At 42.4% G+C, this 27256-nt stretch overlaps 1 protein-coding gene across 1 annotated transcript in view; it reads left to right on the forward strand.

The window, feature by feature from the left end:
- The window catches only part of KALRN (kalirin RhoGEF kinase), a 730922-nt gene that overhangs the window by 508669 nt on the left and 194997 nt on the right, over positions 1-27256 (forward strand). Inside the window, exons 21-33 of the mRNA XM_065413425.1 lie at positions 1051-1173; positions 4376-4558; positions 4653-4661; positions 6223-6341; positions 7715-7781; positions 9504-9613; positions 13404-13473; positions 14369-14458; positions 18882-18974; positions 22002-22113; positions 23065-23255; positions 23671-23772; positions 24513-24655. Coding sequence (XP_065269497.1) covers positions 1051-1173; positions 4376-4558; positions 4653-4661; positions 6223-6341; positions 7715-7781; positions 9504-9613; positions 13404-13473; positions 14369-14458; positions 18882-18974; positions 22002-22113; positions 23065-23255; positions 23671-23772; positions 24513-24655 — 1412 coding nt within the window. The remainder of the gene's footprint in view (positions 1-1050; positions 1174-4375; positions 4559-4652; positions 4662-6222; positions 6342-7714; positions 7782-9503; positions 9614-13403; positions 13474-14368; positions 14459-18881; positions 18975-22001; positions 22114-23064; positions 23256-23670; positions 23773-24512; positions 24656-27256) is intronic.

Raw genomic sequence — 27256 nt, forward strand, 5'->3', positions numbered from 1 at the left:
TGAGGTAACGAAGTACTGTCATCCCTGATTTACAGATGAGCACCTAAGGCACAGAGACACTTAGGGTTAGACACCTGCAGCTGGCCTGTGCCTGCTGACTCTGGTTAGCCAGACGCAGGCTAAGGAGTCGTTTAATTGCAGTGTAGATGTTCTGGCTCAGGCTACAGCTGGAGCTCTGGGACCCTCCCACCTAGCAGGGTCCTAGAGCCTGGGTTCCAGTCCGAGCCCAAACATCTACATCACAACCAAACAGCCCATTAGCCCGAGCCAGCTGGCATGAGCCAGCCGGGAGTGTCTAATTTCAGTGTAGCCATACCCAAGTGACTTGTCCAAGGCCATACAGGAATTCTGTGGCAAAGTAGGGAATTAAACCCTGGTCTCCCAAATCCCAGGTTAAAGCCCTAACCGCTGGACATTCCTTCCTCTCATCCTTTCTCTCCCCCTTTGCACAGGTATAAATCACTAAACAAGGGGCAAGGCAATGGAGAATCAGGCCTTACATTTGTGCAACTTGCATGCGAGGAGGCTGAACAATATAAGAAAATGCAGGTTAATAGGTGTAAGAGTTGGGGTGGGGAGGACTCTCGCTCATTCTCCTGTTAGTTGGTTTTCCTAGTACAAGCCTCCTTTCTGGCCCCACTCCAGTTGCACTGTGCCATCCTGCCAGTACAAAGCAGCTGGAAACCCAGGTGTTTTGACCCCCTCAAGATTCAACCTTTGTAAGGGGGATCCCTGGGTTGTGTTTAGCCACTGAACATAGTGTGGCTGAACCAGAGAATCTTTTCCTCCACATGTAAGTTACTCTCACTTAAAATCCCTTAACTCACTCACGGGCAAATTATGCCACTTTACATATCCCCTCTGAATCTGGCCATCTGCGTTAACTGATGTGTTCTCTTGATGTGTCCTTAGAGTATGTTTTAATACACAAAGCGCAAGGTCCCACTGGAACCGAGATCCTTCATTTGTAAGAGTTTTCATAAAAGGATTAATTCTTGAAATACACAGACCTATTTTTTAATTTTCTTTGGTTGCTTTTGCCATTCCCAGGCCTTAGACTGGATCCAAGAAACAGGCGAATATTACCTCTCTACTCACAATTCCACAGGGGAATCTGCAGAAGAAACTCAGGAACTCCTGAAAGAATATGGGGAATTCAGAGTACCCGCCAAGGTAAACAGTAACAACATTCTAATTATGGCATCTGCCTTTCGTGAGCCTGTTTCCTATTTCACACTCCCTTTTTCAGGGGCTTAGAACTGTGCAATAAATATTCTCCGGATTCTGGAATCTGCTGTTGACATTCTTGACCCAGGAGGGAACTTTTTCTTTTGAGAACTGTGACATACCATTTTTTAACCAGTCATGGGCACAAAAAGTGGATTTTTATGCTGTCTTTTTTGGAGATGGGGTAGTTTTGCTCTGCTCTAAAGCAGGGCGAGCTGATTTGTACAAGGAATAATTCACAGGTATCAAGTTTCTAACTTAGACATAGTGAAACTCCCGCCACAAACAATTTTGTAAAAAATAATTGAATAGTTAATTTAGCCTAACATAGCTGAGGTCACCTTGGCCTCGATGAATGTTCCTTCTGTAATTACTATTGCAATTTGTTTAATTGATTCTCTTTGGACTGCCTACTCATGACCATCCTATTCATTAGAAGTGCTCCATTGATCCCACTGAAGTACTTCTAATGAATGGGTTTGTAAATTCCCAGGATTAGTTCTGTTGTATCCTGAGCTTCATTAGCAAGAATCTATTAATTTCTGTGGAGCATTTCTGTGGAATCTGGGGTTGTCATAGATTGATGATGGGGTTGGAACTGCTTCAGGCAAACTAATCCAAACCGAAGTTAATTTAGAGACAGAAAATACACTGAATTCACAAGGATATTAACAGTCATAGATAAGGATCTAAATTGCTAAGCCTGACTGCAGCAGGGCACCAGCCTCAGTGTTATGCATCCTCAATCCACTGTGTATAGAAATTGATATTCCTTAATTCTTCGTGTGAATGTCCATGTTTGTGTGGGCTTCTATCACAGACTTCATGTTCATCTTCCTTCCCTTCTTTTTCTTATAAAAGTTTGTGAATACGTTGTTTGTGAAGATGGGGATTAATGACAAAAGAGAGAAGTGGGTATAAGGCAGGGTTCTTTTAAAGCAACAGCTCTCAGAGGTTTTCGGTGCCTTAAGCAACTGGAAAATGTATGCCCTCCCAGAAATAAGATGTCAATAAGCCATTTTCCAGCCACAATATTTTCTTGTCCAAGGTGAAGATGCAAGAGCAAAGGCACTGATAGTTTTGTGCCCTTCTCACAGGGTGAAATTGAATTTAGTGAAACAATTTGTCATCTTCACAGCCACTCCTGCCTCCGTTCATTTTCTAGTGCTACTGAGGTGGCCACAGACTCTCTGATTCATGTGTTTTGCTAGTGAAACTTCTAGAACTGCCTTTAAGTTTGAAATCTCCCGGACGTTTTGTGGAGTAAAACATACATTTGTACATTCATGGCTAGATTTTCCGAGGTGCCAAGCATCTGAAGCTCTTTTGATTTCAGAGAGAGCTGCAGGTGCTCTTCACCTTTGAAAAGCAGGCCATTCCGTATTCTTCAGGACAGAAGGCAGATGGACTTTGGAGATGTGATTGACTCTCACTCTGTTTTTGAAGATTAATGTTTGAGGCACCGATGGAACTCAATTTGATTTGTATACTTTAGACATTTGCTTTTATAAGCAGTTTTCCCCACAAACAGACCGGGCCCAAATACTACATCCAGACACCTTCAATTTCTGGGGGGAGTTTGGAATCCAGACTTAAAATCCAGCTCTAAATGTAATTATTATTCCATTTGTCTATAATGGACTGAGCCAAAACCCCAGATCTGAAACATCCATAAACACCAGATCCCATGGTGATTGTGGCAGTAAAAGACCCTGACTAGAATAGAACTTGAAGAAGTTGGAAGTCTGGGTCTGAATTTTATATCTCGGGACCTTTTTAGTTTTTAATCTGATTAGAACTAGAGCATTGTTTTACATCTGGATCCAGTACTTGGGTAGGACTCTGCGACCTCTATAATTGATCAAACCATATTCAAACTAGTAGGAAGAGAGCCTGAGACATAAGCCCTTGTATTAGAGGCCTGGCACAGGACCTGCTCACAGAATTTGGCAAGAACAGGGCTAATATTGCAGAAATACACATTCCTAAGAAGTGCTATTCACATAGTGCTTATGCAAACACATCCCGATATCAAGTGGTAGTAGAACATCCCGATATCAAGGATGGTACAAAAACATTCCCCAAGGATAACAGGAACACACTGAACCCTCCTAAAAGATAAGGTCAGGATGACAGTACGTAATAGAAATATTTTAATCAATCTAACATATACAAAATGGTGGGTGATAACTAGCGACATCAGGAGGCAGTAACTAACTATGTCAAAGGGGCAGTACTAACTTGTTTGTATCAGGGTATAAAGATGTATCTCAGAGGGAGTATCTTTGGCAAGCCTAGGGAGCAGTGGAAAGTCCCGCCACTGACTGAGCTGCGTCCATTGTTATGGGCATACATGTATTAGTGGTCCGGTAGAGTCTGCGGGATACTAGTACCGTGCTTTGTCGACAATAAACCTGGCTGGGTGCCTTCGTCCCTTAACTGATCTTGTGGTCATTGGGTGGTTTGCTCGAGGTCTGCTGTGCCAGCTGTCTGTGCAGGGCTGGGGCAGCACACACAGGGAACACACACACACAGCCAAACATCTATCAACATCTAACCACACAAACATGCCAGAAATTTCATTCAGATTCAAATCTAAAGCAGAAATCAATGACTCAAGCCCACCTCCCCAGCTGATGTTTTGAAGTACTGATGACAAAATGTTTAAAAGAGTTCCTAAATATGGATTCAGAATGATTGTGTATATATTATGATGGGAAACTTGAAATGTTATCCATTGTCCAAAATCACAGCCATTACAAACAATGATTTGATATTTCGCTAGGGTTTATGGCATCAAAACAAGAAGTAATAGGTTAAGAAAGAAAAGGTCTGTCAACCTTTCATCATATTTTTCCTTTATGCATTTGTGAGTACAGTTGTGGAGCCTTAACCTTCCATATTTCATGCAGGGGATTTCCCACCCTGCAAGGTGAATTCCATTGATTAACACTGAGTCTTCCTTGCAAAAATGGCATTGCCTTGCTGCAGGACAGGCGGGAGTTTAAAGCTTCTGGACTGTACGTATTATGAAATAGTCTTTATTTTAGTATGTGTAAGATTGTGAACTGCATCTGGCTGCTGTGTGAATTAAAATCAAAGGAAATAATAATAAACCTGTCATAACCACGGACCATGTTTTGGGCAGCAAACCAAGGAGAAAGTGAAGCTTCTCATACAGCTGGCTGACAGCTTTATAGAAAAAGGACATATACATGCTGCTGAAATTAGGAAATGGGTCACCACTGTTGACAAACGCTATCGGGACTTCTCTCTGAGGATGGGGAAATACCGCTACTCACTGGAAAAAGCCCTTGGAATCAATACAGAGGTACTGTAAGTCAATGTCCTTCTCTGATATTATACCAACCAATCCAGAAACAGCTCTACCTACAGAGAAAAAGCTACTCATCGGCGGTCAATAGGCTAACAGAGTCATAGATGAGAAGGAAGAAGGAAGAGCCTTCTACACAAATGCTTACGCCCATAATACAGGGAGATTATATGGATACTGGGGAGGAGTGGGTAATAGATCAATCAGGTAAAACAATCCAAGTTAATTTTATCATGAAGAAGCAAAGGACACAGAGTCATCACCAGCAAACCCATAATTTAAAGGCACGTTTAAGGCCTCTGTTTTATGCACCCTTGCTAATCACTGTCTAGATTGGAATGCCAGGAGCAGAAGATAATTGAAAGCAGGTATTGCACCTGGTATTGTAAGGAACTAGTAAGAGGCCTTTCTTTCTGAACACGTTATAGGATAAATACCTATTGACTTAGATTGGGGATCAGATTCTGTTCTCCTAACTCAGGTGAATAGTCCCTTTAAAACAAATTGATCTAATCTTAGGCTAGAGATGAAATATCTTTACAGGGAATAATACCTCACTTCCAATTATTGCACTATTTGTGGAGTAAAGTACTACTGAACTAATTTAGCCCCTTAGGTGTAAGGTAAGCAGATTTAGGGCTTGGCTACACTTGCGAGTTAAAGCACATTAAAGCAGCCTTGTGCACCCTAGCTCACTACCCATCCACACTGGCAAGGCACGTAGAACGCTCTGACTCCGCAGCTAGAGCACTCCTGGTACTCCACCTCGGTGAGTGGAATAACGTTTGATGCGCCTTGGCTACAACGCCCGGGCGTCAGTGTGAACGGGGTGTTGCATTACTGCGCTCTGATCAGCCTCCGGAAATGTCCCATAATCCCTTTAAGTCAAGTGGCCACTCTTGTCATTGTTTCGGAATCACTGCAGGAATGCGGATATGCCCTTTCAAAGCTCCATTTCTGACAGCCGACATACTTATCTGCTCCGAGACAAAGCAACCATTACTGTGGAATGCTGTATGTGAGCGAAAGAGGCGGGAGGGTCTGCTGCTGTCTGAACTTACAAGACAGCATGCTAACATGCTCTCAGCCCCCCCAAAACCCACTCTCTCTCCCTCCCACATACACACAACACACTCCCTGTCCCACTCCACCCTACCCCCCATTTGAAAAGCACGTTGCAGCCACTTGCATGCTGGGATAGCTGCCCATAATGCACCACTCCCAATGCCGCTGCAAGTGCCACAAATGTGGCCACGCCAGTGCGCTTGCAGCAGTCAATGTGGACAGATTGCAGCGCTTTCCCTACTGCGCTCTACGAAGGCTGGTTTAACTCAAAGCGCTCTACATCTGCAAGTGTAGCCATGCCCAAGTTCTTTGTCTCTACTTTTGTTCCTAGATAGACATAATGATAAAGACCTTATTAATACGTAGTCATTCAATTTTTAAAAAATTCTCTCTAGGTGAAGCATTAATAAAGGGTGCTGTTGATGTCTCTCTCACTCCTTAATTCTTCAGTTTATCTCTGAATTTGCTTCATTTTATCTTTGGCAGTTTTGTCCTATTTTTATTCCTTTTTATCTACTTAGTCTTGTGAATGTGCTGCCTATTACGTAGCACCGGGATTAGACCCAATTTAAAATCTGTGTTGTTACTGTTTATAGGATAACAAGGACCTGGAACTGGACATCATTCCAGCGAGTCTTTCAGACCGGGAGGTGAAGCTGCGAGATGCAAATCACGAGGTTAATGAAGAAAAAAGGAAATCAGCCAGAAAGAAAGAGTATGTGCCAAAACACACACTGCAATAACACAGCACATGAAATGACCCTTTCCCATGGTTACAACCAATATTAACAACTCCATAATTCCAGCCAGTTGTGGAGCTGTGGAGATATGTCTATATGAGCTTGAATAGAAATTGTGACACTAGGTTGGAGTGATTTCAAAAGGTTTGAATTTCTTTGTGATTAATTATTTCCAGAGAGGTTAAGGAGTGAATCAGAGAAGTAGATTAGTACATGCTGGTTATAATAATTGAGAGTCTCATTATCACTAGGGTCTTTCTGGGTGGATAAAAGGGAAAAGAGAAAGTTAAAATAATATGTATATGTGCAATCAAACACTTTCCCAATTAACCTTTTATGATCAGATGGGGGTGAAATCCTGATCCCATTGAAATCAAGGAGGGTTGTGACATTGACTTCAGTGGGGCCAGGATTTCACTCATAGTGTTTAACTAAAAGTCTTATAGGCCAGGCTAAAATAGGGAAAAGCTGTAATTTCAGAGCACACATTTTGGCTTAATTCATATGTGTTAAGGTTCTGAGTTTAATCATTTATCAAATATTAATCATTTATCAAATATTAAGTGTGATGAAGGGACTGTATAAGAAGTTGTTTGAGTTTGAGGGAATGGTATATTTGTGGTTTTACAAAATATAGGCCCAAATTTTCAAAATTTTGGGTGCACAACTTGAGAAACCTAGGGCCTACTTTTTTCAGAGGCATTGAGCATCCCAAGCTCTGATTGACTTCAGCTGGAGCAGTGGTTGCTCAGAACCGCAGAAAATCAACATTTTGCTTCAAGTTGGGCACCTAATAACTGAGCCAACTAAAGGGCTAGAGTGTGCCAACCTGACACTGAGTAGTTTACTCCACAAATAGTCCTACTGAAATCACTGTACTACTCAACATGAGTAAGGGTGACACAAGGTTGCCCATAAATAGTGGATACTTCTAAAAATATAGGTGGTGTGGGCCAATTTCAAAGTCCTTATGTATGCAAAACTCCAGTACAATTGATGGGAGTCACATGACTAAGGACTTCAGGACCATAGATAAAACACAACAAAGGATTGGAGAAACGCATTGTAATTGGATTTTATTCCGGCAGGCTGTTTTTTAAAATGTGGAACTATACTATATGTAAGATTGGTCCCAAATGAATAGAAAATAAGTGGTATTTTATTCATAAATTTGGAAGGTATGAGTATTATTATTTGTATTCCCATAGAGCCTAGGTAATACCAGTTAGGTGAAAATTAGAGTGGAAGTGCACTGATTTATGACAAATATACAAGAGAGTTTTTCTCTTTAGTAATGCCATAAATGTGTATTATGTACAAGCTGACTGAAAGACCTTCCTCCTTCCAGATTCATTATGGCTGAACTGCTTCAGACTGAAAAAGCTTATGTCAGAGACTTACATGAATGCTTAGAGGTAAGTTCTTTGCCCTGTAAGATCATAGTATTCGCAGTAATGATACAGCATCCTTGCATATATTTGTGCTGTTCTAGGCTGTGCAATAAAGCCTGAGTGTCAGACACTGACTGGCACCTGGAAGGAGGCTGTGAGAGGGTGCTAAGGCAGGTAGGAGGTTACCTTCAATTCAGCTTCTCTGGCCCCCTGCAGTGGTGCTTAGGGGAAGATAAAGAGGCAGGGCTGGAGAGTGCAGACAATCAGGTTCCACTGGTGGGAGCATAGGCACCAACTTCCTCGGTTCTTGGGGGAGGCTTGACCCTTGCTCCGCCACAGGCCTCACCCTCACTCCACCCCTTTCCCCAATACCCCACCCTCATTCTGCCCCCTCCCCTGCTCTTCCTGCCCACAGTCCTCCCCCAATTCCCCAGCACCTCTTGCACATCACTGAACAGCTGATCACTGGTGGGTGGGAGGCGCTGGGAGGGCGGGGGAGGAGCTGATTGGCAGGGCCCGCCAGCAGCAGGGAGGCGCTGACGAGGAGGGAGAGAAGCTGATCCGGGGGGCTGCCAGTGGGTGCTGAGCACCGACTATTTTTTTTTCTATGGGTGCTCCAGCCCTGGAACACCCACTGAGTCAGTACCTATGGGTGGGAGTTGTGGAAGAAGTAGAATGAGCTATTTTTTTTACATCGACAAAAAGAGAAAGTGTTGCAGATACTCTTATGAATATGTCTGTGTGTAAATATTTGCACCCCAAATGACAGTCTGAGCGCTCCTCTATTTCTAAAAGCTTCATTCATCCATTCAAAGAGTAGAAACACTTCCATGTGACTTTGGGGCTCTGGACACTTGCAGGTTTAAACTAGTGTAAATGGCGGATTCTCTGTAACTTGAAGTCTTTAAATCATGATTTGAGGACTTCAGTAGCTCAGCCAGAGGTTATGGGTCTATTACAGGAGTGGGCAGGTTAGGTTCTGTTGCCTACAATGTGCAGGAGGTCAGACTCACTAGATGATCATGATGGTCCCGTCTGACCTTAAAGTCTATGAGTCTATGGTGGTCAATCACATGGCATAACTATGTAATTATGAATAGCAAATACTTCATGAATAAATCCAGAGACTGAAATTTGTTTGTTTAAAACATTCCTTAAATAATTTATGTACAGTATAACATTTCATTAAAAATTGAAATCTGTGCCTGGATAATTTGTGAACAGAAAAAGGGTCTGCATCACACTGGTAAATACTTTGTTGTAAATAGTTTGCCAAACTCTATTTAAGGGTTTCCTCTGAGTAGATCTGTGATACTGAGGACAGTAAACAAGGTAAACGTGACAGAAGGAGGTTAGCATTGGAGTTCCTACATCTATAATGTGGCTTTATGCATAGAATGATAAACACTTGGCTCTTGAAATTGTGAACTCATCTTACCTTTAAACTGTTTTCTGTCTGTAGTTCTATTTGGGCATCAGCAGTGAGCATTCAGAGAGACAGTGAGATCTAGTTTTGTCGGCATGATTTCAGTTCCCCCTCAGACATCCTTCTCTGTGTCAGCACTTTGAATTTCTTGAGACATTTTTCATGTCATTGGAGCATTTCCATTTTATTTCTTTTCAGATTATGTGTTTAATCTCCAAGTGCACATTTCCGTTGTCAATCTGTGCCTTTGGCAAGAAAACAGGAAATTCTGTTCTTTTGCTTTGCACTTCTTGGTGCTAAGAATTTCTTGTGTCTTCCAGACCTACCTTTGGGAAATGACAAGTGGAGTGGAGGAGATACCACCTGGGATTCTTAATAAAGAACATATCATCTTTGGCAACATTCAGGAGATTTATGACTTCCATAACAAGTAGGTTTTCGTAATGTATCCAAGAAGGTTCACTGATTACAAAACAAAACAAAAATCCCCAGATCATTCTGTACATATATATAATGTGTGCTGAGAACTGGTACAGTAGTATTTGTCGAAAGGCATGGAGTTATTGATCCAAACCTGGGGAATACTGACTGTTTCCTTGTTTACTTCTTTGTAAAAATAATTAAAACTTTATTCAAACTTTGCTTATAGCTGATTAAAGACATGCAAGCCAGACTAGTAATACAATAAAAGCTGTTTTATCCGACATGTTGGGGCAATGGGGGGTGCTGGTAAGTGAAAAATGCCAGTTAACTAAGAGGGAGGGAGTTTGGGTGTGGGAGGAGGTGCGGGGCGGCAGGTTGCGGCACGGGAGGGAGTGCGGGGTGCCAGATCTGGGGGGCGCTCACCTCTGGCGGCTCCCGGCAAGCGGCGACCTGTCCTGGCTGCTCCTAGGCGGAGGCGCGACAGGTGGCTCTGCACACTGCCTCCACCTGCAGGCGCCGCCCCCACAGCTCCCATTGGCCGCAGTTCCCAGCCAATGGGAGCTGCGTTGCTAGCGCTTGGGCCAGGGGCGGGTCAGCAGCAGCGCACAGAGCCACCTGCTGCGCCTCCACCTAGGAGCAGCCAGAACAGGTCACCACTTGTGGGGAGGCACACGAGGTGAGCGCCTCCTGGATCCGGCACCCCACACCCCATCCTGGGCCCCAAGCCCCCTCCCAAACCCAAACTCCCTCCCAGAGTCCGCGCTCCACACCCCCTCCTACGCCCCAACCCCCTGCCGGCCTCACGCCAACCGGACTATAAACCGGCATTTCAATGAAGATCAGAAACGCCGGTTTATAGAGCTTTTCAGTTGGTGAAGTGACGGATAAAACAGGTCTTCCTGTAATAATATAATAATAATGCTTTGCAGTCTTATAAGCTCTTTCCATCTAAGTATCTCAGAGCACTCTACAAATATTAATGAATTAAGCTTCACACCACTGTGAAGCAGGTATCATTATCCCCATTTTGGGAAAAAACGGGCACCAAGAAGTTATGTAGTATTTCCTCAGTTTTAGAGATGGGAAAACTGGGGCCTAGTTGCAGAGCATATATACCATATGTGTATCATCATAAAATTTTCCCTATTTAGAAGTTAAAAGCCCAGATCCCTGGTTCCATACTAGCCACGCAACACATATCTCAGGTTATAAACTGATTGATGTAAATCAATGAGACCCTTGTTACCAAATGAAGTTAATCAAAATTAGAGAACTAGAATCTCTATCCAGCTGGTCTCAAGAAGCAAAACAATCATCGTTATCATCTCGGAATAATTAGATTAATTTATTGTTAAAAGTCTGAGACTCTCTTGTACTCTTAGCCCACCTGGAATCCACTGAAGGTCTGCCAGATTTAATCACCAATGCCGAATTTATCCAGCCTGATAAAGATCTTCTCATATTACATGGGTCAAACAGAGCATCAACTGTCTGGTCCTAAATCAGTGAAGTCTATGGGAACTTAGCCATTGATGTCATTGGCACAGAATCAAACCCTATCTGATTCAAGGACCTGATCTAGCCAAGTTAGATGAGAACAACAGACTGCTTGATCTGTAAATCCAATCACTTTACTTTATTGAGATGAAGTCAGTAAAGTCAACCATATAAATATAAGTCTGGAATCTTGCCTGTCAAACATATCATCTCTTGGAAAAGGCTGGAAACAGAAGGAATGGTCAATGGGAGATTAGGGCCTTGTCTACGCTGCCACTTTACAGCCTTGCAACTTTCTCACTCAGTGGTGTGAGGTGCTGTAAGGTGGCAGTATAGACAGTGTACCAGCGCTGTAAGGTGGCAGTGTAGACAGTGTACCAGCGCTGTAAGTTGGCAGTGTAGACAGTGTCCCAGCGCTGGGAGCTACTCCCCTCATGGAGGTGATTTTTTTATAGCCGCGGCAGCGCTTTAACATTGCTAGTGAAGACATGCCCTACGAAATACAGTAGCCAGTCCTACTGCCACCTATATTACAGCTAACCTGTAGCTTCCCCTACATCAGGTTGGGACTATACCCTTTACATTAATCAGATTTGCATTCAGACTTATTCTTCCCTTAATGTATATGTGCATGCAATAGGAGTTATATACACAACACCCAAAGGACATTGGATCCCATAATTCCAATTCAAATCAAGAGTCTTCAAATTATACATCAAAAAGTGAGGCAATCTTAGAAGCAAACACATCAAAACAACACTTTGCAGTCCTAAGGAACTGTCTGCACTTCAGTCAGATAAAGTGGAACTCGTGATATCTTAAACCAGTACAGTACATAAATAGATATGGTCCAACAGAGACCATATCACTCACAGATTGTGCAGTCAGCTTTAAAATGAACCAGAATGGTAGATTCAAACTATTTGTATTACATGAAAAATGTCCTATACCTTGTGGATATATAAACTACTAGACCACTTTAAATGCCCAAACTTCTTAGTGGAGATCTCCCTCCGCCCCCATTTGCTACTTACTTGAGCAAGGAGGTTGTCTGGCTTTCACCCCAATTCCCCTTTCTCCCATTCTGGTGTCCCTCCCACCTGTTATGTTTGTTTTGCAGCGATTGATGTTTGTATCCAGGGGATCCTATAGGATTTGCTATTGTAGAACACAATAGTGCACAGCACATACAACTGTTTTCACACCCTCCTGTTCATTCTGTTCAGCGACCCTCATTGCAGCCAAGCATTGGACATGGCGTTCTCCAAAGCCAGAGAGTAACTTGAGTGATGTGAAATTGTCCATCTTTCAGCAGAGGATGAACATCCCTTGCATTGCTGACCTAGGGCGTGAGTTTAGTCCCTAGGCCCTGGCTGATAACTTGAGACTCACCCTCAATTCTCTAAATTGTATCATTGCCTAATTTAGCCTAAAATACTATAGAGGGATTGTGGTGTAGTGGACTGAATTCAGGATCAGAAGCCATAAACTTCTGAGCGCCTATCCTTGCTCTGCTACTGACACACTGTGTAGAGTTGGGTAAATCACTTAACTTCTCTGCCTTATTTTTCCATATGTAAAATAGGGATAATGCTACTCGAGGTGGTTGGGAATTTTTCAACAAAAGGTGTTTTTGACAGAAAATGCCAATTCATTGAAATTGAAACTTTTCATGGGAAATGGTTTTGATGAAATGTTCTTTGGGAAGATTTCTCAGGCTTCCGAGAGAGTGAGAAATGCTCCACAATAGCCCAGTGGTGAAAGCACTCATCTTTGACTTCCGAGACCCAGATTCAAGACCCTGCTTTGCCTGAATTAGAGCAAGGTCTGGAACTTGGCGAGTGCTTTAATCACTGGGCTATTGGTTTTTTTGGGGTGGGTCTCTCTCTCTCTCTCTCTCCCTGTTTTGTCCTGATGCGCAATGGGAAAGTTTTTGAAATTTTCACAGATGGGAAGACTGTTTCCCGCCCCACTCTAAATATTATCTCCCTGACAAGGTTGCTGTGAAGATGAATTAGTTCATGCCTGCACAGCACTTCATTGCCTCTACAGCACTATCCCAGTGCTAAGGATTATCATCTTTTTATCTGTTGTTGAGCCATGGAGCAAACGTTTCAGATGGAGCAGTTGTGTTCAAAGAAAAAAAGCATCCATTGGCAGTAACACACTTTTTCAATGGTCAGGCCATAAAACACATTTGATTAGCTTTGTAACAAAGATACTTTTAAGAGTAATCATAGCATGGCGCAGATATTCAGCTATACAGAGTAACTAACTCTAGCTGTCTCTCACATTTTCAGCATTTTCCTGAAAGAACTAGAGAAATATGAACAACTGCCTGAAGACGTGGGTCACTGCTTTGTCACCTGGGTAATGAGGCTTCCTGCTTCACCATTTATTATCTCCTCAAACCCAAACAGAAGCAAGCTAGAGATTGGTGCAAATGATACTTTCCTAGTGATGAGTAGAGGACACTTAGAGCTACATTGTGACTTGGAGTGCACAGCCACACAGAGAAGTAAAGGGAACACAGCTCTATGCTGTCTCCCTGTTTGTTCCTTCCCTGCAGCAGAGGAAACTAGAGCCTTGACTCCCTCCCCTGCCCCCAGCTTTCTTGCACTTGTTGGCCAACACAGCTGAGCCAGCCTGGGTGACAAGTGATATAGCCAACAATAAATTACTACCTCCCCTGGGAGCAAAGGGAAGTGTAGGAAGGGCATTGTGGCCCCATTCAGCACTTGGGTATCCAGAGTAGATGTTTGTGTAACGAACCCCTGAGCCATAATTCCTTCCCTGAGATGTTTCTGTGGCACCACAGTGGTGGACTGTGTCCTTGTGACAAAATCTAGCCCTTAACTCTGTAACAATTGCTTCAAGGCAGGAGTAAATATTTTCAGACATTGTTCATGATTTACCAACAAGCTGTTGTTAAATGGCCCATCTTCTGTAGGGGATTGGTCTGTGCAGAGTCTAACACTTACTCAGTACCCCAGAATAAAGCTGAAAACGTTTGCCCGAGCCTTGTCTCCGATGTTACCTGTAGATTTGTTAAAGAAAAGCATACAGGTTTAATATTTGGTGCACCTCGTATTCCTCAGCTGGAAGAACACAGATTGCCTTTAATTGTTCTATTTAACCTGCAAGACTCTCATTACAGTAAGAGGAATGGTTTACTGCATGTATTTATTCTGCTCAGTCTTAATGGGTGATTGTGGGAGCAGAGCAATAGCTGATCTTGCTTTTCCCTTGATGTTTGTTTTCATAGGCAGATAAATTTCAGATCTATGTCACCTACTGCAAAAACAAGCCTGATTCCAGCCAGCTCATCCTGGAACATGCAGGGACTTTCTTTGATGTAAGCAGCTCTTGACATTCTCCATCAGAGCGCACTCTCTGTCACATAATGGTTTCCCGCTGGATGATGTATATGTGCATTGTGTGATGGGCAGTCTTCATCACTGGGGAAAGTTGGTCCTAGTAGGGTTGAGCAATCCTTATGGGAACCTTCATCTGATTTTAGAATCAAATCACTTTAAGGTTCTGGATGGTTCAAATTTCCTCTGGTCTCCTGGTTCCAGTGACAAAATCGAACAAGAGAATCTGAGCTCATTATATTTATACCTTGAAGTGCCAAAATCCAATAAGGGGATCTCTTCTCACAACATTTCCAAGATAAGAAGCCAATCCTGCAAAAACTTACTAAACACTTGCCTAAACTTGACAATAAGTGACCACATTGACTTCAGCTGGACTGTGTCCAGTAGTAAAGTGCTAAGCCTGGTAATGAGTGTTTGCAGGATCCAGCCCCAGCTTTGAAGACAGAGGTGGCTCAGATAAAACATACATGCTTTTGGATTCTTTATTTGAACTAAATGTGTTCACTGAACCTCTGGAGTATGGTCCATCTATCATCCATATTAACACTCTGTTACTCCAGTCCTTTAGGGACCACTGTGGGTTGTCCTTAAAATTTTAAATACATCTCCTTTCCTAGACACTAAACATAGTCAGTTACAAATATAATCAGTCAGCAGGGTTCCTACTCATGCAGCTGGTACCATGGTAATAACTGTATGAATCAACTCAGGTGAACTCGTTATAGGCCATTGATTAAATTGTTTCAGTTAAACTCAGCATTTAGAGCTCTTAAGTGAACCAGAAAAATGAAGAGCATAATATTCTCTTTTAAAAATAATTTGCTATGGACCACATAGTGCTCTTTGTAAATTAGCAGCCCCTTTTCCTAAAAATATATTTGACAGTTAAATAGTTTCACCAGCAGGTGGCACTTGAGCCTATTTAATAGTTTAGAAGTGGCTTCCCTGGGACATGGAACATTTCAGCAGATTTACATGTTTATCAGGGTGTTCACACAGATTAAAAAGTATTTGCTCTGCTAAGCTTTTCCATCACAGCCGCATATGTTGACTGGAGACCTTTTGATAGTGCTTAATACTGCAAGTTAAAGTTTCAGCATATTGATGTTTTGCAGCGGCAAGTTCTGTTTTTATGTGGCCCAGGTAGGGATTCTACTATGCTGAAAAACAACTCGGTATGCAAAGGGAGAAAGAGGACATGCCAGAAACCCTGAAGGATAAAAGGTCTCCATAGTCCTAGACCTTGAAGTCATTTACACCAGTGCAAAGTGGTTGTAAAATTTTCCCATTCTGATGTGGTTAGTGTTTACTTTGCAGTGGTGTAAATGACTGCACAAATTGCAGGGCAGTGGAGAATCAGGCCCTCAGTGTAATATGAAGGAAATTAAATTCATCGTTCCAATTCTTCTCAATGAGATTTGGACAATATCCAGCTAAACATCTTGCTAAAGAGATACTCCCTGTAATGTATCAGAGGGGTAGCCGTGTTAGTCTGAATCTGTAAAAAGCAACAGAGGGTCCTGTGGCACCTTTAAGACTTCTGTTAGTCTTAAAGGTGCCACAGGACCCTCTGTTACTCCCTGTAATAATAATCTTCCATGTGCATAGTATCTCTGAGGATTCCAAAGCACTGCACAAAGTTTGCAAACACTTGATTCACTCCATCCACCACAGAAATGCAACCACCAATGGGAGGAAAGTAGCAGTAAAGGACCTCATTGAACACCCATTTAAGTCAATGGGAATCTTTTCATTTCAAAGATCGTTCCCTAAATGCACATGGCATTGCTAATCATCAGTGTAGGACAGGCAGCAAGGGAGACTGCCATATCAACTGTGAAACTACAGGAAGAATTTGTGGAGTTAGAATATGGTTACGCAAATTGGAATTTGGTTGGGACACAGGAACCAGCACCCTTATTCTTTTGAAAATAGCAGTGAATTCTAACAGCCACAACTTACTTGATTAACCAAACTCCTACACTTCTTATATCTGTTCTTCTGTAATACCTAACTGTGTATACCACAGCATTATAACTGTGTGTATTTTCTTCATCCAGTAGCTTCAGAGATCACTGATGTCTAATGGACTCGTTAATTTTTTATGACACTTATTTAATGAAATATATTCTCCACAGTCACCAGATATAATTGTGGCTAGTCATACAGGCCAGATCCCCAGCTAGTGTAAATCAGCATGGCTTTGAAGTCATTGGAGTTATGCAAGTTCACACCAGCTGAGGATCTGGGACATAGATAAGAAACATTTGATCCCTATTTCTCTCTTCTATCTGCCTCATGGACTGTTCCTCTGAATCTGATGCAATTTAAACAATAATAGTGCTTTCTTATTTAAACTATCATGAGCAAGTTCTCCTTCTGGGAGTGTTGGAGCATGTCAAGGAAAATTTGGCCAGAGCATAGACAGGCTGGGTGTCCAAGAGGATACAGAGAAAGTACAAAACAGGGAGGATCTGGTTCAAACACTGGCCATATTCTTCCCCTGACTTGAAATCTTTTTCTTTCGATCTTAGAAAAAGCTCAGTGTGTTAGTATAGAGCTGCCCCCAGGCACCTTTGACTTGCGTGACCAGCATGCACACAGCACAACATGGTAAGGTTCACTGACCTTGGCAGTGTTATAGGGATTCATATTTCCGCATGGATGGAGTGTTCTTGAACAATTTCTCCAGTGAACTAGAGGCAAGTTTTTCTTCCTCAGGAAGCAGGCGGAATCCCTGTATCTCCTTAGTTCATTCTTCAAGAGATATAGTACTGCAAGTTCATATAGTGCTTTCCAGCATCCAAGTGTTTTACAAAAGATCCCACTTTACAGATGTATCTGAAATCTTTGATGTCCCGTAGGCAGTATCACATAGCAGTAACTGCTCAGGATGCAGCTCCACACTCTTGTCCTTGTGTGGATGGCAGTTTTGTGTTTTCTAAGGCCCTGTCCTGGCTAAAACTCCTGACTGACTAGTTAGAGACTTTGACACCTACCACCATTCAGCTTGTGTCCACCCAGCAATTTTGCTGCCCTCATAACTATATTTGCACAACCACACCTCACCTGCTTTCTATGTGTTTTTGTATCAGTGCATCAGTCACTGGGTGAGATGCTGTTCTTCACCTATTAGAGATGCAGCACAGAACGTGCAGCCCAGAGGAAGAGGGGAGGAGACTTTAAGCCCAGTCCTGGGCTTCTCCACAATCCCAAGCGTAACTGTCTTAGTCAACCCTGGATGGCAGCACTGCCCAGAATCTCTACAGTGCCATGTTCTGTGATCCCACTCCCCATATGCCCTTCCTGCCTTCACCCCAATGCCGCGTGTGTCTCCTATGCCAGGCTGTGTGAAGGAGTCCTCTGGAGGCTGCCTTGCAGCTGTCTGCCTCCATGCCTATGCTGGGGAAATCCTCCCTCGGTAGGAACTGAGACTTTTAGGACCCCTCCGGTTCACTCTAGCCTTATTCAGTGTAGAAGGGCTGGGCAGGTGTGAAGATTTCACCATTTCTGAGCAGCTATCCCATAGTGCATCAGCAGGGGCTAGTGTGCCTAGTGAACATTCACCAGCAGCACATAAGGCAATGCATTCTGGAGTGTCCTCCTGCACCAAGAGCTGGGACACAGGAAGGATGAAAAACTTAGTTACACAGACAGTACAAAAAGAAGTGTGCTGAACTGGTTCCAGGAAAAGAATCATGTGCCAGCCAGTACACAGGTTGTGTTGCGGGATGGGCAAATACCATGAGTGGGGAAGAGGAGGGGTCAGAGTACATTGTTCTTTAGCTATATCCTCAGCTGGCAGAATGCTTCTTGGGGCTATTACCAACTGGAGCAAGTTAGTGCAGCGTCCTGGCTGGCTCTCACCTGACCCATGGCTAGGGGCCAAGAGGAGAACAAGGGAGCTATAACCGGATCTGTGATGGCCCCTCCCCTTCCCCTGTTATGCTGAAGCATAGAATCTAGCCCAGGGCATCCTGGAGGTTATTAAGTGAGTAAATGCTCCAGAATGTGAAGAATTATGATAAAGGCCCACCCCAGACATGACATTAATGCAGGATTTAATGTTAAGAGTCTGATTTAAACCCTCACGACTAAGGAAAAACAGTTTACATGACAATAAATACATCCTAAGGCAAAACCTGTGTTGTTTACTCAACAGAGTCCTAGCTGGAGTGATTGCACAGAGCTCTCCCTATTTACAGACCAGAAGAGAACACTAAATAACCCTGTGGTATATTGCTGTCCTTTATGAAACCACATTATTCTTTGTATGTGAACTAAAAACTAGTTAAAGTAAGAACTCCCGGGCTAAAATTAGTTATGGGTGGTTCCATCTGGTATTGGGTAAAAGGATTTTTATGCCTGTATTTAACAGCATCTTGTTTTCGCCTCCTGTAGGAAATTCAACAAAGGCACGGCCTGGCCAACTCTATCTCCTCCTATTTAATCAAGCCTGTCCAGAGGATCACCAAATACCAGCTTTTACTGAAGGTACAGTAACGATCTAGTCTGATTAGCCACATTGTTCAGATGGGGTACAAAGGGTCACAGAGAGAGTCAGTAACTTGACTGGCAGACACAGTAGCCTGGAGCCACAAGATATGGGGGTCTAGCACTGGTCACATTGGGTTCAATTAGAAGCCTCGCTGTAAGCCTGTGCAGGGGAGTTAGTGAGTGTAACGACCCCTCTTACTCCCCTTTGGGAGCTAACTGCATGGCCAGACCCTACTTGAGGGGTTGAGCAGCTGCTGCAGCTGGGCCCCCCTTCCACATAGGTGGCAGGGAATGGAGGGGGGGCCCAGGAGTTGGCTCACCCCTCACTTGCTGACACAATGACCAGTGCCGCTGATCTGATGCTGAGGTAGAAATAAGTTGGGCCGGGAAAAGAGCTGTAAATGAGAATCTGACTCAGTAAGAAGAGGAGGAATGATCCAGTGGTTAGCGAGACCTAAATTCAAGTCATTGCTGCAACAGTCTTCTTGTGTAATCTTGGACAATGGGAGTTAGGCATCATAAACACCTTTAAAAATCAGTTACTTAGTCTCAGTTCCTTGTCTGTAAAATGGGAATAATAGCACTTCCTACCTCACAGGGGTGTTGTGTTATGTTACAGATTGTGAGGCACACAGATGCTATGGTAATGTGTGCCAAATAAGTACCTAAGATATAGTGTGAAACGCTGCCATGCTGATCTGCTAGTGGCTTACACACCTTTTGTACAGGTGTAAATGACTGCACAATGAATGAAGGCAGTGGAGAAGTTGGCACACCCAGAACATGTGTCTTGTAAAATGGTATGGAAATCATAAATGAATATGATAATGCCTCTAGCAAATTCAAGCCAATTTCTCAACTGTATTTCTGCCCAAGAGGTTCTTTTACCAATGCATTGAAATTACCAAGTTTTTATAAATGCACACCATGAGGTTAAGTATCATATATTAAAGAAAATCTTTTCCTGTGTGTTAATAACATAAGCAATTAAACTGGTAAAAATTGCAAAGCTCCAATTTACTTTTCACCATTAATGCTGTTTATTTACTGTTTGCATTTCATCCATCTCAGTCAGTGGAAATAAGTTTCTCTTATGTTTATAGTCACTTTCATTTACTGGGTATTATACACTATGCAGTGCTGCAGTATTCAGGCTTCCTACACTGCAGGGTAGAGCTCTCAATTCACTTTCAATGTGGATGGTGATACCTACAAATTAACTCTGTCACCAGCTCACTCTCTGAAACATTTATACCATCAACTTGCATTTGAGGGTGATCCCCATCCCAAGAGGACCCAAGGGGGCAAGGAGAGGGAGACTAATCTAACTCTTACTGAAATCAATGGGAAAATTCCTATTGACTTTGATGGCAGTTGGATCAGTCATAGGTGGGTACAGAAATAAGGAGAGATTTAATGGTGGGGAATAACTGTGATAGACAGGAGAGAGGAAAAATGAAATATTTAATTGTAAAAGTAGGTAGGGGAGAACGACTGAATTGGAAAAGAGAAACATCTTGGAGAAAGAGTGTTTTGGAGAGAAAAATGCAAAGGATGAAGAACTTCTGAGGGGGAGTCATGCGGTACATTACAAATGACAGAAGAAAAGATGCATGAAGAGGAAAAGTAGACACAGTGAGACTGATTCTCCACAGGAACTGAGTTCTGAACATCCAATCTAGCCCTAAGAAGAGAAAAAGGAAAGAAAGGGAAAATCCAAGGGAGATAGAAGTGTTTTCTTATACAGGAAGTTTGCTTTCTGGAACACTTTGGTCAGGTGTTTTAATGACAGTTCAGCTGTTTCTAACAATAGCAAACATCTGGATGTTTTCCTGGGTTTGGATAGGGACCCCTAGCCAACATCTGCCTCTTCTTGGACGCTGGATTTCAGCTTAATTTTTTCTTTGAAATGTTGACAGGTACAGCACAGGAATACTTACACACAAATAAAAGACTCATTAGACTAATTTTAAAATTAACAATGGGAACATTTTCTATTGATCTTGGATTTTGCAAATTTTTGCAAATTGATCAGACAGTATCCACTTAAAAACTAATAAACAATAGGAGAGTCTTACGTAAGACATGGAAGGTAATTATCCCACTCTGTTTGGCACAGGTGCGGCCTCAGCTAGAGTACTATGTCCAGTTCTGGTTGCCACACGTTAGGAAAGATCGGGACAAATTGGAGACCGTCCTGAAAATAGCTACAAAAATGATAAAAGCTTTAGAAAACCTGACCTGTGAGGAAAGGTTAAAAAATGGACATGTTTAGTCTAGAGAAGAGAAGACTGATGGGGGACCCCGATAACAGTCTTCAAATATATTAAGGGTTGTTATAAAGAGCACAGTGATGAATTGTTCTCTATGTCCACTGAAGGTAGGACAAGAATTAATAGGCTTCATCTGCAGCAAGGGAGTTTTAGGCTAGAATTAGAAAAAACTTTCTAATTATAAGGATAGTTAAGCATCGGAATAGATTAGCAAGGAAGACTGTGGATTCCCCGTTATTGGAGGTTTTTCAGAATAGGTTAGATGGATGGTCCTGTTTCAGCTCAGGAGGCTGGACTAAATGATCTCTGGGGTCCTTTCCAGCACTACCTTGCTATGATTCTAAACAAAATATATGCAGGGAAAATCTCACTAGAAATAGAGACAATATTTTAGGCCCTCTCTATAGATGACATTTGCATCCATTTAGTTAAACTGGTTCAGTTAAACTGGCTTAGTTAAATCAGTGCAAACTCCTGTGTAGACACTCTTATTTTGGTTTCAGGGTGATCTGTTTTGTTGAACCTTAAACTAGTTCTCAATCAACTTAATCCAGGTTTATGATATATGAGTGTCCACACGGCCTTTGATGCAATTAAACTTCATCCATTTTAAAGCTTACCTTTAATTAACCTGTTGCAGCGTTGCATGGAGACAAGGCTTTAGGCTGGGAAATGTAATCTGAATGTAAGTGAGTGTATATTATTCTGCGTGTAAAGAAGTTAATTATATATGGCCTGCATTTCTTCTTAGGAACTCTTAACCTGTTGTGAAGAAGGCAAAGGAGAACTCAAAGATGGCCTGGAAGTGATGCTCAGTGTCCCCAAGAAAGCCAACGACGCCATGCACGTCAGCATGCTGGAAGGTAGCAGATTCTCAAAATCATGAGGGGGAACGCTATGCAGGAATGAATCCTGGGGTGTCCTGTTGCCTAGAATTTGCAGTGACAGATTTGTGATTGCTGACTGCCCATTGCTGTCAGATGCTTCCCTGCTCCTCATGAGATGTCTCAGAAATGCTTGTCACACCTGGAAAATGAGAGGACCAAAAGCAGAAATGCCCAATTACTACAAGAGAATCAGTTCCTGTGAGAATCAAGAGCTATGCACAGTTTGTCTAAGGCTTGCACAAGCATCTAGGAGGTTTTTTTTATGAATTGAATCTAAACTGATAGAGCCCAATTTTGATGTCATGCCAGTTGTACACTAATCTAGCTCCATCGTCTCCAGTGGAATTACTCTCGAACCACATTGGTGTGAGATCAGAAAGGTCCACTGGGGTTTGCCTACCTTTGGTTACAATGACCATATTATGATAAGCTAAGCTAAAATGCTCTGAATTGCCACATGGTACAGGGTTCATCCTTAAAGTCTTTACTATGTAATTTACAAGTATTAAAATGCACAGTAGTCGATATATTGCTGCCCTATATAGAGTTGTCACCATTAAAATCTTTACAGTGTTTCCCCTTGCCTAATTAATAATATCACGCACAATTGCAATGGAAAGCATTAAAGGTACATATAGAACAGCAATATAGGTACATTTCACCCAATATATATGACATACTAGGTATCACAGAAACAATTAAATCCAAAGCAACAGAGAATAAAGTGAACAATGTTCTGACTGTGACAGTGCCTTTCCATTAATATCCATTCAAGAATTAGTTGCATAATAAAGCATGTGACTCTATGTTCCTATTCTTTCCTAACACCGTAATCCTCTGAACAGTGAAAATCCTGCTTTGTTGATCATTGGGGATATTGGTTCCAGGAACAAAACTGGATAAAATGTTCTGTTGTGTTTCATTTAGGCTTTGATGAAAACCTGGATGTTCAGGGAGAGCTCATCCTTCAGGATTCCTTTCAAGTGTGGGATCCCAAGTCTCTCATTCGGAAAGGCCGCGAGAGACACTTGTTTCTCTTTGAAATCTCTTTGGTTTTTAGCAAAGAGATCAAAGATTCTTCAGGACACACTAAATATGTTTACAAGAACAAACTACTGGTAGGTCTACCAGAATGAGATATTCTGGGGTTGAGTTTTTTGTAGGTAGAGATGGAAGGGAAGGCTTATTTGTCTCTGCATTGAGTTTGGAATACTTATGCATTCTGGAACCCCATGCTCAGACCTCGTCGGGGCTCACTGAGCCCTGCTATATCTGAAAAGCAAAGCTCAGAGTGTTTCCGGAAAGATTAAAGATGACAGTGTGCATGGTGGTTGGGGTAGTGGCAATGGGGTTCATCTGAACTGATCAAACACCTCTCACTTGCCATCCCTTGCTTATGGCTTTGTTTTCAGTTTATTTTATCAGTGTACAACATGCCAGAGGAGCTGAGCTCCCACCCCAGTGTAAAACTTCTTGAAACCAGGAGGCTCCATTCATAATGTATGGTCTTCAATCATCTCTCCTTCTCACTAGACCTCAGAACTGGGAGTGACAGAGCACGTCGAAGGAGATCCCTGTAAGTTTGCCTTGTGGTCCGGACGGACACCATCCTCAGACAACAAAACAGTGCTGAAAGTGAGTCTTTTGAGCTTGATTTCTTTACCTGCAAAACATTAAATTCCCAACTGGGCACTGGGAGTGCTAAGTGAAAGGTCAGATTTTTTTCCCTGGAAGCATGCATGTAGTTCCCATTGGAGTCACGGTCAATTCTGCCTGCATCTTGGGGCAGAATTTGGTTCTAATATATAACCTGGCTCAAGGGGGTCAATTATGCAGCTGGTCAGCCCACTGCAGTCCTCTTCCTATTACAGTCTGTGTGTTGAGCCGCTGCAGAATCTAACTCAGGGTGATTCTGAGTTTGGATTTGTATTTACATTGGGGACTGTAATTGCTTCAGTTGATTGCCCTGGATTCATTGACAATAGTGCTTTTCTTCAGACCCAGAGCTGACAATCATTTCGCTGATTGAATTCTTAAAAAAGAACTCACACTAGATATTTTGTTTGAGAAATACCAGCTGTGCACTGATAACCTGTTTCCTCACCATAGAGCATTTTGTATTTCTGGTATTAAATATACATCCAGAGATTAACTGCTCTCATGTTGCTTGTTGAACTTATTAGGTAGGTATGGCAAAAATACGCTTCCAATTCTGCTGGGTTTACCAGGTATTCCAGCTGCTGTGACAATGGAGTGGAGAACCAACAATGAAACAGTCAATCGTGTGTTAACATAAACAAATCATGACTCTTCTACATAGGAGACATGCCAAGAATATTATAATGTGCCTATCGTTTTGCCTTTTGGAACTTCAGGCATCCAGTATTGAAACAAAACAGGAATGGATCAAAAATATCCGGGAAGTCATTCAGGAGAGGATTATCCATTTGAAAGGCGCTTTGAAGGAGCCAATCCAGCTCCCCAAGACACCAGCAAAGCAGAGAAATAACAGTAAAAGGTAACCTCAGTGATTCCATAAACAACCCTCCTGTTTGGAACTTGATTCTCTGTTGGAGCTGTTTCCTTCAGCAGTGCAGGTTTGCTCAGATTAGTTCATTGAATAGAAATTCTAAAAATAGCTTCAACTGTTTGAGCAAAAAAAAAATATGATTGGTCAAGCTGTCCTAAACAAAAAATCATGGGCCAGATCCTCACATTTTGTGAATCCATGAAATCAGTGGAACTTTACTGTATCCTACCAGGAAAGTGTCAGTTAGCTTTTTACAGGATTAATTTAGAATTTTTACTATAACCAACCACAGTTTTCACAGACAAACTTTGCTTTTTTCGACCGTGAAATGGAGGAAAAAATGTAACGAAAACCTTTTCTGTGGAAACCAATCAGACATTTTCAAATTAAAAATATTCAGCCCTGCCAAACCACTAGAGAGATGTATAACATATAATGAATTAACTGCTGGACCAGAATGAAAATTATCCATTGAATCCAAGGATATTTCTCTGGTTGACCCCACCTGAAGAGGAGTCTATTTTTTCCTAACAAACAAGCGGCTGCATATTCTTTTTCCTTGTTCGATTTTATGTATCATGTGACAATAAAAATAATAAGTGGTCCTGACAGTATATGAATGGACTTCAGAATTTCAGTGTTACCATCAATGACAGATAATAAGAAATAATAACAGGACTTTTGTGAACAACAATGTGGAGTACTTGGTTAGAAAAAATGATATAAAATGGATTGTTCCTTTCGCTGTGTTAACTAAGGCTCCAGTCTTGCATTGGGATCCATTAGAACAGACCCCATGAGCCCATGCACAGTCAGTCTGTCTATCTGAAGTACTTATAGGGCCCCCATTTGAGCAACTCTCAATCTTAAATGTATTTATTTTCATAACACCCCTGAGAAGTAGGCCAATGCTTTGATCCCCATTTTACAGATGGAGAACTCAGGCACAGAGAGACTAAGACCCAGATTTTTAAAGGTGCTTAAGTGTTGCGCCACTTAGTGTTGCAACATCTAACTGATTTAGGAGCCTAAGCCTCATTTTCAAAAGTGAATTAGACACTTAGTAGCGTAAGAGTCGGGGGCGGTACCGATGGACTGGAAAATAGCTAATGTGGTTCCTATTTTCAAGAAGGGGAAAAAAAGTGACCCGGGTAACTACAGGCCTGTTAGTTTAACATCTGTAGTATGCAAAGTCTTGGAAAAAATTATAAAGGAGAAAGTAGTTAAGGACCTTGAGGCGAATGGCAATTGGGACAAATTACAACATGGATTTACGAAAGGCAGATCGTGCCAAACCAACCTGATCTCCTTCTTTGAGAAAGTGACAGACCTTCTAGATAAAGGAAATGCGGTGGATCTAATATACCTAGATTTTAGTAAAGCGTTTGATACTGTGCCGCATGAGGAATTATTGGTTAAATTGGAAAAAATGGGGATCGATATGAAAATCCAGAGGTGGATAAAGAACTGGTTAAAGGGTAGACTGCAGCGGGTAGTACTGAAAGGTGAACTGTCAGGTTGGAGGGAGGTCACCAGTGGGGTTCCTCAAGGTTCGGTTTTGGGTCCGATTTTATTTAATCTATTTATTACTGACCTCGGAACCGAATGTAGGAGTGGGCTGATAAAGTTTGCGGATGACACAAAGTTGGGAGGTATTGCCAATTCGGAGAAGGATCGGGATATTCTGCAGGGAGACTTGGATGACCTTGTAAATTGGAGTAATAGTAATAGGATGAGATTTAATAGTGAGAAGTGTAAGGTGATGCATTTAGGGATGACTAACAAGAATTTTAGTTATAAGCTGGGGACGCATAGGTTGGAAGTGACGGAGGAGGAGAAGGACCTCGGAGTCCTGGTTGATCGCAGGATGACTATGAGTCGGCAATGTGACGTGGCCGTGAAAAAAGCTAATGCGATCTTGGGATGCGTTAGGCGGGGTATTTCTAGTAGGGACAAGGAGGTGCTGCTTCCGTTATACAAGGCGCTGGTGAGACCTCATTTGGAGTACTGTGTGCAGTTCTGGTCTCCTATGTTTAAAAAGGACGAACTCAAACTGGAACGGGTACAGAGAAGGGCCACTAGGATGATCCGAGGAATGGAAAACCTTTCCTATGAAAGGAGACTCGAGGAGCTCGGTTTGTTTAGCCTAACCAAAAGAAGGCTGAGGGGGGATATGATTGCTCTCTTTAAATATATCAGAGGGATAAATACCAGGGAGGGAGAGGAATTATTTCAGCTCAGTACTAATGTGGACACGAAACAAATGGATATAAACTGGCCGTGGGGAAGTTTAGGCTTGAAATTAGACGAAGGTTTCTAACCGTCAGAGGGGTGAAATTTTGGAACAGCCTTCCGAGGGAACCGGTGGGGGCAAAAGACCTCCCTGGCTTCAAGATTAGGCTAGATAAGTTCATGGAGGGAATGGTTTGATGGGATAACGTGATTTTAGTCAATTAGGCAATAACGTGCCATCGCTGGTAAAATGAGGGTCCGGCTGGAGATTCTTGCCTGTATGCTCGGGATTCTACTGATCGCCATATTTGGGGTCGGGAAGGAATTTTCCTCCAGGGTAGATTGGCAGAGGCCCTG

The sequence above is a fragment of the Emys orbicularis genome, chromosome 11 (genome assembly GCF_028017835.1).
Source record: "Emys orbicularis isolate rEmyOrb1 chromosome 11, rEmyOrb1.hap1, whole genome shotgun sequence".
In the NCBI taxonomy this organism is placed as follows: domain Eukaryota; kingdom Metazoa; phylum Chordata; order Testudines; family Emydidae; genus Emys; species Emys orbicularis.